Source organism: Leucoraja erinacea, chromosome 1 (assembly GCF_028641065.1).
Source record: "Leucoraja erinacea ecotype New England chromosome 1, Leri_hhj_1, whole genome shotgun sequence".
NCBI lineage: Eukaryota > Metazoa > Chordata > Chondrichthyes > Rajiformes > Rajidae > Leucoraja > Leucoraja erinaceus.
The window spans coordinates 36,889,812-36,901,315 of NC_073377.1; the positions used below are offsets into that span (position 1 = coordinate 36,889,812).

The window sequence follows — 11,504 nt, forward strand, 5'->3', positions numbered from 1 at the left end:
AGGGGTCTGAATACTTTCTGAATGCACTGTACATTTTAAACTGGAGATTGCAATATTTGGAATTTTATTCACTTGGAAAGCTCTTACAAGAGACCTTTTTAAAATTATTATATAGTTAAGATTAAATCAAATTTTTCTTCCATTTTTGTTCTTTTACATATCTGCCTGGATATTATTTTTAATTGACTTTCAGGATCAGCTTGTATGATTTACAGTAATTAGCTTATTATATTAGGTCAGCCAGGTCTCAGGGTATACATTTCTTTGAGGTGGTGTACACGCTTTTTTGGGACCAGTACAATATGTTAAAATATGTCTATGGTACATGTCACCAGAGACAATTCTTGGCAATCTTCAAGTACTCAGGAGCTTAGCAGCCCAGCAGCACAGAGTTCTTGTCGATTAAAACCTCCTTATAACATGGACACCTTGATTATCTGAAGAAGAGCAACTAAATGTAATGTCAGATCATCCTGCGCTGGTGCTGTTAGTATAATTTTATAGTCAATTATCATTGACATTATTCTGGTATCGAAGATGGTGTCATGTTGCAGTTGTATAAGGCGTTGGTAAGACCGCATTTAGAGTATTGTGTTCATTTCTGGGCACCATGTTATAGGAAAGAACCAGTTAGACAGGTACATAGATAGGACAAGCTTGGAGGGATATGGACCAAACGCAGGCAGGTGGGACTAGTGTAGCTGGGACGTGTTGGTCGGTGTGGGCAAATTGGGCCGAAAGGCTTGTTTCCACGCTGTATCACTCTGTGACTATGGTATTGAATTCTCAACTCTGATGCATGCTTTTCAATCCATCCTAATTTTCTTAGGCAGCCCATTTTTATGCTTGGTGCATACTTTATTTTCAAACCTCTTGAACATAAGTGAATACATGGTTACTTATGTATAATAGTACAGCACAAGAACAGGATCAGCACACACTGTGTGACCATGATACCAGTACATGTACATGTATAGTGACAATAAATGGCATATCCAGTATCGTAAACTAATCTCATTTGCCTACACATAGTTCATATTCAAGAGTCGAGAGTGTTTTATTGTCATATGCCCCAGACAGAACAGTGCAATTCTTACTTGCAGCAGCGTAATAGAATATGTAAACATTGCATGTAAACATATTCCACCATTCTCTTCCTGGTCATGACTCAATAATATGTATGAAATTTTGTTTTATCCACAACATGGGTCTCAATAACTCCTTAAATTGTCACGTAGATTCAGTGTTTTTAAATATTTTCTAAGAAACTTTTATAGAATCATACAGGGTAGAAACAGGACCTTCACGCCATTGGCAGTCACTCGAAACGAGTATGACTGTCCTCTCATGGAGGACGCCTGTGTGTGACTTTGTTTAACGTGGGAGACTGGTGCACAGACAGCCACCCCATGGTCCTTGACAGATCTGGGTCAGATCCAGTGGCATGTAATCCAAGACAACCTGGGACCCTTTTCTGCTGCAGCCTTCATCCGTCTTCCCAGCCGTTGTGATGCTCCACTAAAGTCATCCTCCGCCTGTTCCACCATTGAGGTCTTGGTTGGATTGCTCTTTGTCAGAGACCTCCCCCTCGACCTTAACGCCATGGGTGGCCCTACCAAGAGCATAGCTCCAGGTGGCATCGCTCTCAGGATCTCAGGCCCATGCCACATGTATTTAATAATGATATAAAATGGCTATTGAGTGAGTTGATTGTTCATGCAGATCATTAAGTTTAAACTGTGAAGAAATGATGGGAAACTTAACATGTTGACATTAATCCTGGTTGATGCCCTGAATGTATTCACAATGTTATGGTGGGGGTTTCTTCTCAAGTAATTTGATGCTTAATCGATTTGATGAATAAATTATATTTGGCCGTTATTTGTTTTTAACAGAAACAAGGGTTTGCAATGCAAACTAGCATTGATGAGGAGGTACCAGGTCTCCCTCCAAAACAAGTTAAAGAACGACATCTGAGTACTGCATTGCAAAAAAAATGGTTTGTAAACTAAACATTGGAGACTTGCCTCTTTGAATCTAGCTTTCCTTCTGGAAGTGACAAAACCTATTGTAGAAACATGGAACTGCAGATGCTGGTGTACAAAAAGAAGAGACGAAGTACTGGAATAACACAGTGGGTCAGGCAGCATCTCTGAAGAATGTGGATAGGTGATGTTTCAGATCGGGACTGTTCTTCATTCTGAAGTTCCACTTGAAATTAGACATGTAAAAATGTTCATAGATGAAGAAAGTTTAATGGTAAAACCATCAAAAGCAAGCATTGTAGCTTTGATCTGGACTAAAGGGACAGGGTAAATTCTGATATAAAGTAATAGATTCACAGAGCTCTATAGCATGAAAAAAAAGGCCCTGCTACCCAACTTGCTGACCAAGTTGACATACTGAGCCTGGCCTGCTGAGTTACTCCAAATCATTGTCTTTTTTCATAAACCAGCACCTGCATTTCCTTGTATCTGACTGATATTTTGGGCTAGCCCCCATTTGCCTGCATTTGGCCATATCCCTTTTAAACCCTTCCTATCCCATTATCTGTCCAGATATCACTTGAACATTGTAATATCCAGCACTGTAGATATGTAGAAGTGTGACAGAAATATGTCCTTTAATTTTCTATCCATTAAAATTAATTTTCCCCATTTGAAACCTGTTTGTGAAAAAACAAATCAGAAACTATTTGTAATAGTAAACGTATTATTTGTCAGTTTTATGTACGCGAAGATCTGTTAAATATTTATTATCTTGGAGTTCACCAAATTAATTTTGCTCAGAAACATAGTCACTGATTTCATTTGGAAACTATTAGAAATAATTGGTGAAATCGCACAAATTATGTCAGAGTTTAAAGTTTACCCATTTGATTTTCAGATTGAAGATTGGGAAAATATGTCCACACACAGATGAAAAGAGATGATACTTTTGACACGTTTACTGCAACATACGTTTTTTTTGTGTACTGAAACACAATACCACGTTCATCTGCACCAATATGTCTTGGGTATATAATGTTGATTCCAATAAGTATTTTGCACAAATTTATTTTTGAATAATGTCTTTTTTTGTAAAAGGTTTTGTCAATCTGCCAAAGCTGCTTCTCACGATAAAACTTTTATTTTTTTTTCACTCAGTAGATTTACTGTATATATTGTATCTGGGCACATTTGATCTATTTGTTAACCTATATGCTGGGAAATTATTTGTACAGTTAATAAAACATTGAAAAAAATAGTCATGAAAGCTATCTGTTTGAAACATGACCAAAACTGTGGCATATATTAGTTTCCCCCTTAGTTATCTAGATTATACTGGAATTCTGGATTAGAACCAGAAAATTATGTTCATTAGCAGCACTAAAACTGGAGTTTGACCTGGATTATCCCTGCATGACCCAGTGCTGTGTCTGCCTAAATTGGGTGTGTAACCTCTTCTAACCCACCCCACCAATAGTGCACCAAGTCATAGAGACAGACTCTTCAACCCATCGTCCATATCCATCATCAACCATCCATTTACACTAATCCCGTGTTTATTCAGAGGTTATGGGGAGAAGGCAGGAGAATGGGTTTAGGAGGGAGAGATAGATCAGCCACGATTGAATGGCAGAGTAGATTTGATGGGCCTGATTCTGCTCCTATCACATTATCTTATTCTCCCCCACATTATCAAACTCCCTCCAGATCCTACCACTCACCAGTACATCAGTGCCAATGTACAGTGCCTAATTTACCTATCAATTCTCGTGCATTTAGGCCATGGGAGGAAACTGGAGTTCTCAGAGGAGATCTGCTAGTCACAAAGAGTGTTGAAACTCCACATAGACAACATCCAAGGTCAGTATTAAGCCCGAGTGTCTGGCACTGTGAGGCATTGATTCTACTAGCTGTACTATTGTCCTGCCCCAAATACCTTGGGCTTTCCAACTCTGACTATTTGCACATAATTAAATCTGGCATGGGTTTACAGAATGGCATGAAAGTTTGAAGTGTGGAGAGCCAGGGAGGTTGTAGGATACAGATCAGATGGAAAGTTGGGCAGAGTGTTGGCAGATTAATCCAACCAAGTGTGACAAGTCAAATATGGGAAGGACATACACAGTAAATGTTAGCACACTATTGATTGTTGATGAACAAAGGGTCTCTTGAAAGTGGAAACATGGATAGATAAGATGGTGAGTAAGGCATATGGCATTCTTGCCTCCATAGGTCGATGTATAGAATATAACGGTTGGGATATTATGTTGCTCCCCGTTGGATTGCAACCTTGTCGTGGTCGGGGAGCCTGTGTGTTGCAGTGACCCCTAGAGCTATGCCAATGGGAGATTCGTCTCCTGTTAGGATCTCCCATGCTGGACAGGTCGAAGGGTAGAGGCGAGACGAAGAGCGATCCACTGGTCCTCCAGGTTGGAGGTTGAGCACAGGGCTAACAACCCTGTCTCGTAAAACAAATATGTTATGGAAACAGCAACTGAAGGAATCAACACTACTGGGCGTGATGGACTTCCAGGGCTACCTGACCTGGGGTAGTGTCCAGAAGCTAGAACAGACATGAGTGGAGGACCTTCGTTGCTGCCCTACATGCCAGGAGGCATAATAGGTAATAAGCAAGCAAGTAAGCAATATCAGGGCTCTCACTTAACTTTTTTTCCCTGTTGCCAGCCGGGCAGCCTTGGCAGCATATTAGGTTGGCAAATGACAGTTTACGTGGTCATTTAAGACGGTTTGCATGACGCGTGCAATAATGTGCTCGGACGAAGTGCGTAGTTACCAGTCGATTGATAAAAATACATCTATTGATGCTCCTGAACACATCATCAGTGATGTAACCTGGGGTCATTGGGTGTTTCGGTCTTTCAACATCAGACACCCTCACCCAGGCGACCCAGCCGCGGTTGATCAGACCACGACTTGTGTTCAGGTGGCATTCGCTCCAGATTCAGAGCCATCTCGAGGCCTTCTCCGCTGCCTCTGTGGTGTTCTTGATGGCTCTTCTCTTTGCCACTCCGTTGATGCCCAGTGCACTCAAGGCTTTGTAGAGCGATTGCCCTGCAAAACCTCTGCAGCCAACCTCGATGGGCATACACCTTGCCTTCCATCCCTGAATACGGCAGTCTATGACCAGCTCTTCGTACTTTGTCATCTTCCTCTCGTGTGCCTCCTCCAGACGGTCCTCCCACGGCACTGTCAGTTCCAACAAGACGATGTTTTTGGTGAATATCTGGAGGGTATCTGGCCTCAGGGTAGTCGTGGCAATGTGCTGTGGGAACTTCAGCTGTTTCACCAGGTCTACGGAAAGCTGCCAATCCTGCGCAGTCGCCAGGATTCCTGACAGATTCCTGACTGCTGTGGTTCTTGCAGCTGCACTCCAGCCTTCACAAAGGTGATCATCTGGGTGGTGGGGCGTTCTCGTCTGCAGCTGCTGATTCCCATGCTGATGGCTTCTGCAATGGGTTTGAGAACCTGGTCGTGACGCCATGTGTACCGGCCCTGCCCAAGAGCCTTTGGGCAGCAGCTCAGGATGTGCTCCAACATCCCCTTGCCTGAGCATTGCGGGCAATCTGGAGATCTCCTCCTCCACCACTGCCCTCACATCCTCCTGGACCAGCCTGCGCCTCTCCTTCCCCTTGGCCTTGTCAAACTGGGGAGTTGGGAAGATTCCCAGGCCAACTCTTCCCCGAGTCACTGCTCCCACCAGGACTCTGTGGCGTATCCGGGACTCTGCTTGCAGCACGGCTTCGCCGGCTCTCCACTTCCTCCCAGTTTTCACCTCCACCCCTGCTTGAGCCACCTTGGGGTCGCTGGAGTCCCTGTACATCATCACCTCTCTGGCCCGAGTCACCTTAAACTCCTCCTCCAGGGACTTCAGGGGCAGCTGGAGCTTGGTGTTATTTCCGTAAAGGGCGATGCTGCTAAGGCTCCTGGGCAGTCCCAGCCACTTCCTGAGAAAAGCTGCTGACTTTCCTCACCAATCTCTCTACGATGGATATTGGGACTTCGTAGACAAGCAGTGGCCAGAGTATCCTTGGCAGGATACCATGCTGGTAAATCCATGCCTTGAACTTGCCGGGGAGCCCCGACCAGTCCGCTGCTCTCAACCAACTCTCCAGCTCCTGACAGGTTGCCTGGTCAGATGCTGTATCCTGGCTTAAACCTCATCCTTGCCCATCCAATCAGTTTCTCCAACCCCTGCAGGATCCACCTGCCTCCTGGCACTGACTCAGTGGTGATAGGCAGGTCGTCCATGAAGGCTCTGATTGGTGGTTGGCGCATTCCTGACTTGGTCCGAGGGCCCCGGCACTCTGGCTCAGCAGACTTGATGATCATGTTCATCGCCAAGGCAAAAAGGATCACAGAGATGGTACATTCTGTGATGATCCCAACCTCCAGTCTGTGCCACTCTGATGTTACTGACCCTGATGGGACTCTCATGCTGAACTGGTTGTAACAGTCCAGGATGAGATCTGCCACTTGGCCCGGCACATGATGCTTGGCCATGACTGTCTGGATCAGCTTGTGCGGGATGGAGCCATAGGCGTTGGCCAGGTCAAGCCAGAGCACTGTCAGGTCTCCCTTGTTCTCCCTGGCTTCTCTGATGAGCTGGGTCACCACTCCCGTGTGCTCTAGACACCCCGGCACTCCAGACAAGCCTCCCTTTTGCACTGAGCTGTCGATGTAGCCATTGCTGGAGAGGAAGTTGGTCAGCCGCCTTGTTGAAGAAGACGCGTGCGATAATGTGCTCGGACGCAGTGTGTAGTTACCAGTCGGAATTATGCTCAATGAAGCATTCACATATTATTTCTGCTTCAAATAAAGTCACAAACTAAACATATTCACCAATCAAGACATGATATACACCACAATGACATGCAGCAAAATTATAATACAGTATCTCAACTCTTTTTACACATTGCAATTAAATGCAATTTCTATTAGTTCTTTCCACTTCCAAACAAAAATGTGATTGGATTATTCAGCGTATGATCAACCTGTGTCAATAAATCCTGGACCATGGAAACATACATGTTTAACCATGCACACTACAGATTGATGCAAGCATGTTTTCTGTGAAGGACCGAAAATTACCATGACATGGCCATAGCATGGGTCGTTATTGCTATTGGTACAGAAACACTCTCGCTTCCCACATAATTTATCCATAACAAATATACAGGTTACAAGGACATTTCTAAAGGCAATTTACGATACAGGTAATAGCTGTTAAAACCGACTATACCCGTCTGACAGGTTAAACATTACACTAACTGACAAAAGATGGCCAAAGGACATAACTGTAGCAAATGTTATTTTGGTAATATGTTTAAAGGTGTCAAAACGCCACATTACCAGACATTCAGATTAGATGTACGTGTTGTGAACAGCAATGAAGATACCCAGTTTGAACGCACCAGATTAAAAAAAAATAACTGATAAACGCTGTATCCATCATTTCCACTTCAGAATTAACGTTAAAATTTCAACTGAAATATCTCCTGACCAAATTTGTGATGTATATGACCGACTGTAGAAGTAAAACCTGGATAAATCGAACATCTGTTGTGAATGTTGCTTCTTAAATAACTACAGAGAGTACTGATACTCCATATTAAGAGCATTGATTTGTCGTTAAAATGAATTCTGTAATAACGTGTCAACGGTAGCAGTGACAATCGAACACTGCGGTTTTAATGTTTCACGTGTTCACAATTTAATTAATCCATCTTTATGGACTAAAATAAACAACAGGATGAAGGGGTGGGTCAGTACAGGATCAATGGGGGGGTCAGTACAGTGTGGATCGGAAGGTCTGTGCAGGATGAATGGGGGATCACTACAGGATGAATGGGTGGGATCAGTAAAACATAGAAATTAGGTGCAGGAGTAGGACATTCAGCCCTTCGAGCCTGCACCGCCATAAGATGAATGGGGGATCAGTAAAAGATGAATGAGGGGATCAGTACAGGATGAATGAGGGGATCAGTACAGGATGAATGAGGGGATCAGCATAGGACGACTGAGGGGCTCAGGATACAGGATGAATGGGGGGCTCAATGCAGGATGAATGGAGGAGAAGTGCAGTCGCGGCCGCTGCTACTGCTGTGCGGGGCCCTTCATCGCTCCGACCCTTCGTCACCCTGCACCTAGTATCTTTGCCCCGCAATACAGCCGCTGCCGACACGAAACGTCACGTTCCTTTTCTCCAGAGATGCCGCCTGACCTGCGGAGTTACTGCAGTTTTTTGTGTCTATCTTCGGTATAAACCAGTATCTGCAGTGCCAAGCCGGGAAAAATGACTCGGCGTTTAGGTTGCCCGGCGGTACTTTGGGTGGTCAATGGCACCCAGGCAACTGTTAATTTCGAGCCCTGAATATTATGTTGCAACTTTATAAAGCACTGATCAGGCTGCAGTTGGAATATTGTGAGATCAGCGTGTACATGGTGGGCTGAAGGGCCGTTTCTGCCCTGTGTAGAACTTTTATGGCTCACACACAGTAGTCCCTTTCCAAGTGGGTGAGAGAGAAAAGTGGGTGGTATTGTCTTTATTAAGTTCCAATTATTTTAATTGATATTTAGTGTGTGGAATGATACTTGACTCTTTTTATTAATATTTTTAATGTTTTTAATGGTGTTTTGTTTCATCTCAAGAGTTTCAAAATGTTCATGATTGTTGAGGATGCTCACAAATATTCAGTCGCCCCCTCGAACACTGTTGTGAGAGCCCATAGTCTGGGGTGTCGGATCTCACTGGCTGTCACAGCTGTGTAAGTGCAGCCTGCTGCCTGCACCGTGCTGGTCCCTGTTAGGGGAAATCGGCAATTAACGAATCACATAGAATCACATGCTCCAGTTTGCTCCCACATCCCGAAGACGTGTTGGTTTGTAGGTTAGTCGGCCTCTGTAAAATTGCCCCTAGCGTGTAAGCTGTGGATGTGAAAGTGGGATAACATAGAGTAGAAACAAAGAACTGCAAAAGATGGTTCATACACAAAAGGACACCAGTGCTGGAGTAATTCAGCAGATTAGGCAACATCTCTGGAGAACATGGATAGGTAGTGTTTTGGCTCAAGACCCTTCAGACTAATCACAACAGAACCAGGACCATTAGAAGCATCAAAGGTTTATTGTCATGCCGGTGTGGAGAAGCCAGCTGGACATCCCAGGCATCACCATGGACACTGGTCAAGGTAAATCATTATATGCCCCTGTCCCACTTAGGAAACCTGAACGGAAACCTCTGGAGACTTTGTGCCCCACCCAAGGTTTCCGTGCGGTTCCCGGAGGTTGCAGGTGGTTGCCGGAGGTTGTAGGTAGTGGTATCAGAAGAGAGACTGACAAAAACCTCTGGGAACCGCACGGAAACCTTAGGTGGGGCGCAAAGTCACCAGAGGTTTCCGTTCAGGTTTCCTAAGTGGGACAGGGACATTAGTGGGACAGGGGCACTTTACTCTAGTCCATTCCTGGTTGGCAACAGACCAATAGCACTAATTGATTACACATGTTACACGCACACTCAACCGATTGTCTAATAAGGTATAAGCAAACGTTTTAACCATTTTATGACTGCTCTGAGGTTTCTAATGATGTTTATCAGACACCCTGACCATAGTCCTTGGGCCTGAACAATAGCTTCAGTATTCAGTAACCTCGTAATTCCAGTTTACACTGTCAGTACTAAGAACAAAGCTTCAGTATTCAGTAACCTCGTAATTCCAGTTTGCACTGTCAGTACTAAGGACAAAGCCCAGTCAATCTGCCAATAATGCTAGAGAAATGTGTTCAACACCCTGTAGATGTTGCCACATTGATTAATAAGGCATTACTTAAAGGCCCCATGATAAGCTGATCCAAAAGATTAAGATGCACAGGAATCACAGTGACTTGGTCATATTGATTCAGAATTGGCTGGCTGGCTCGTAGAGCAGAATTGTGGTGGAAGATCGATATTCTGGCTAGAGGTCTGTTCCACAGGGATCTGTGATGGGACCTTGAACTCGTACTACGTTACTTTTAAAAGCTCCCACTTGCCAGATGACCCATGTGCCTGAAAACTACTTACTCAAATCAGCACAGTGGCTGCAGCGGTAGAGTTGCTGCCTTACATCGCTTGCAGCACCGGAGACCCGTGTTCGATCCCGACTATGGGTGTTGTCTGTATGGAGTTTGTACGTTTTCCCCGTGACCTGCGTGGGTTTTCTCCAAGATCTTCAGCTTCCTCCCACACTCCAAAGACGTACAGGTTTGTATGTTAATTGGCTTGGTATATATTTTTTTCTAAAGTGACTAGTGTGGGATAGTGTTAATGTGCGACGATCACCGGTCGGCAGGGATTCGGAGGGCTGAAGGGCCTGTTTCCATGCTGTATCTCTAAACTAAACCACTTTTGCAAGTTCCTGTCGAATACCATCATTGCTCCAATTTAGAACGTTTAATTTGTGAACCAATTCTGTCCTTGTCCTACAACTATTTTTAAATTAATAGAACTGAGGTTCTTGTTCCAAAACGCTCCCCCCACACATCAGTCATTTGCCCTGCCCTGTTTCCCAAGAGTAGATCAAGCTTTGCCCTCGCCCTAGTAAAACACTTCTCTAAACTAAGATAAAGTGTTTATTTTAGTTTAAAGACACAGCGGAAACAGACCCTTCTGCCACTGAGTCCATGCCGACCAGTGATCCCTGCACACTTACACTATCCTACGCACCAGGGACAGTTGACAATTATACCAACCCAATTAACATGCAGACCTATACGTCTTTGGAGTGTGGGAGGAAACCTGAGATCCACGGTGAGAATGTACAAACTCCGTACAGAGAGCACCCATAGTCAGGATCCAACCCGGGTCTCAAGTGCTGTAAAGCAGTCGCACCACCGTACCGCTCTTAAAGCCTGAGGAAACATTCCTGAACATTTCACCCCATTAAAGGTCTCCACACCATGGCAGTCCCAGTTTAAAATAGGAAAGTTAAACCCGCTACTACAGCACATTATTCTTGCAGCTCTTCACGAGCTCCCTTCATATTTGGTCCTCTAACTCCTGTTGACTATTTGGGGTCCTATGGGATAACCCCAGCAAGGTGTGCAATCCCTTCTTATTTCTCAGCTCCCACCCATAAAGCCACTGTGGATAATTCATCAGTAATGGCATCTTCAACTACTGCTGTGAAGTTCTCCTTCATCAAAAATGCAATTCCCCCTCCTTGCTCTCCACCACCTCTATGAGCGGAGATCTTATAGTAGCAATGTTACAAAATTTTGAGATTTAAAAAATCAAGTCTGCAATTTATCCCATCAGATAAAGCATAACAATAAGTTTAATTTGACACCAAATTCACTTTCATATCTCAAGTATTAAAAAAGTTATGACCATTTTCATACTCGGAAATTAGCATCTTGTTCCCTATTGATTTTCAATGGACATTACAAAAAAGCTGTGATCTTGGATAATCAAAAGCCCATTTCTTAAGGAAAGATTAACATTTTTTAATAGCCTAGGTG

General features: G+C 44.0%; 1 protein-coding gene across 2 annotated transcripts in view; it reads left to right on the forward strand.

Annotated features, from left to right (window-relative positions):
- The window catches only part of LOC129695751 (myosin-IIIb), a 164,306-nt gene extending 161,048 nt beyond the window's left edge, over positions 1 to 3,258 (forward strand). Inside the window, exons 29-30 of one of the 2 annotated variants that reach the window (XM_055633007.1) lie at positions 1,896 to 1,999; positions 2,887 to 3,258. In XM_055633007.1, the coding sequence (XP_055488982.1) occupies positions 1,896 to 1,999; position 2,887 (105 nt within the window). In that variant the 3' untranslated portion in view covers positions 2,888 to 3,258. The remainder of the gene's footprint in view (positions 1 to 1,895; positions 2,000 to 2,886) is intronic. The other variant, XM_055633018.1, reaches the window with a different exon arrangement.
- The last annotated feature ends 8,246 nt before the right edge of the window (positions 3,259 to 11,504 follow it).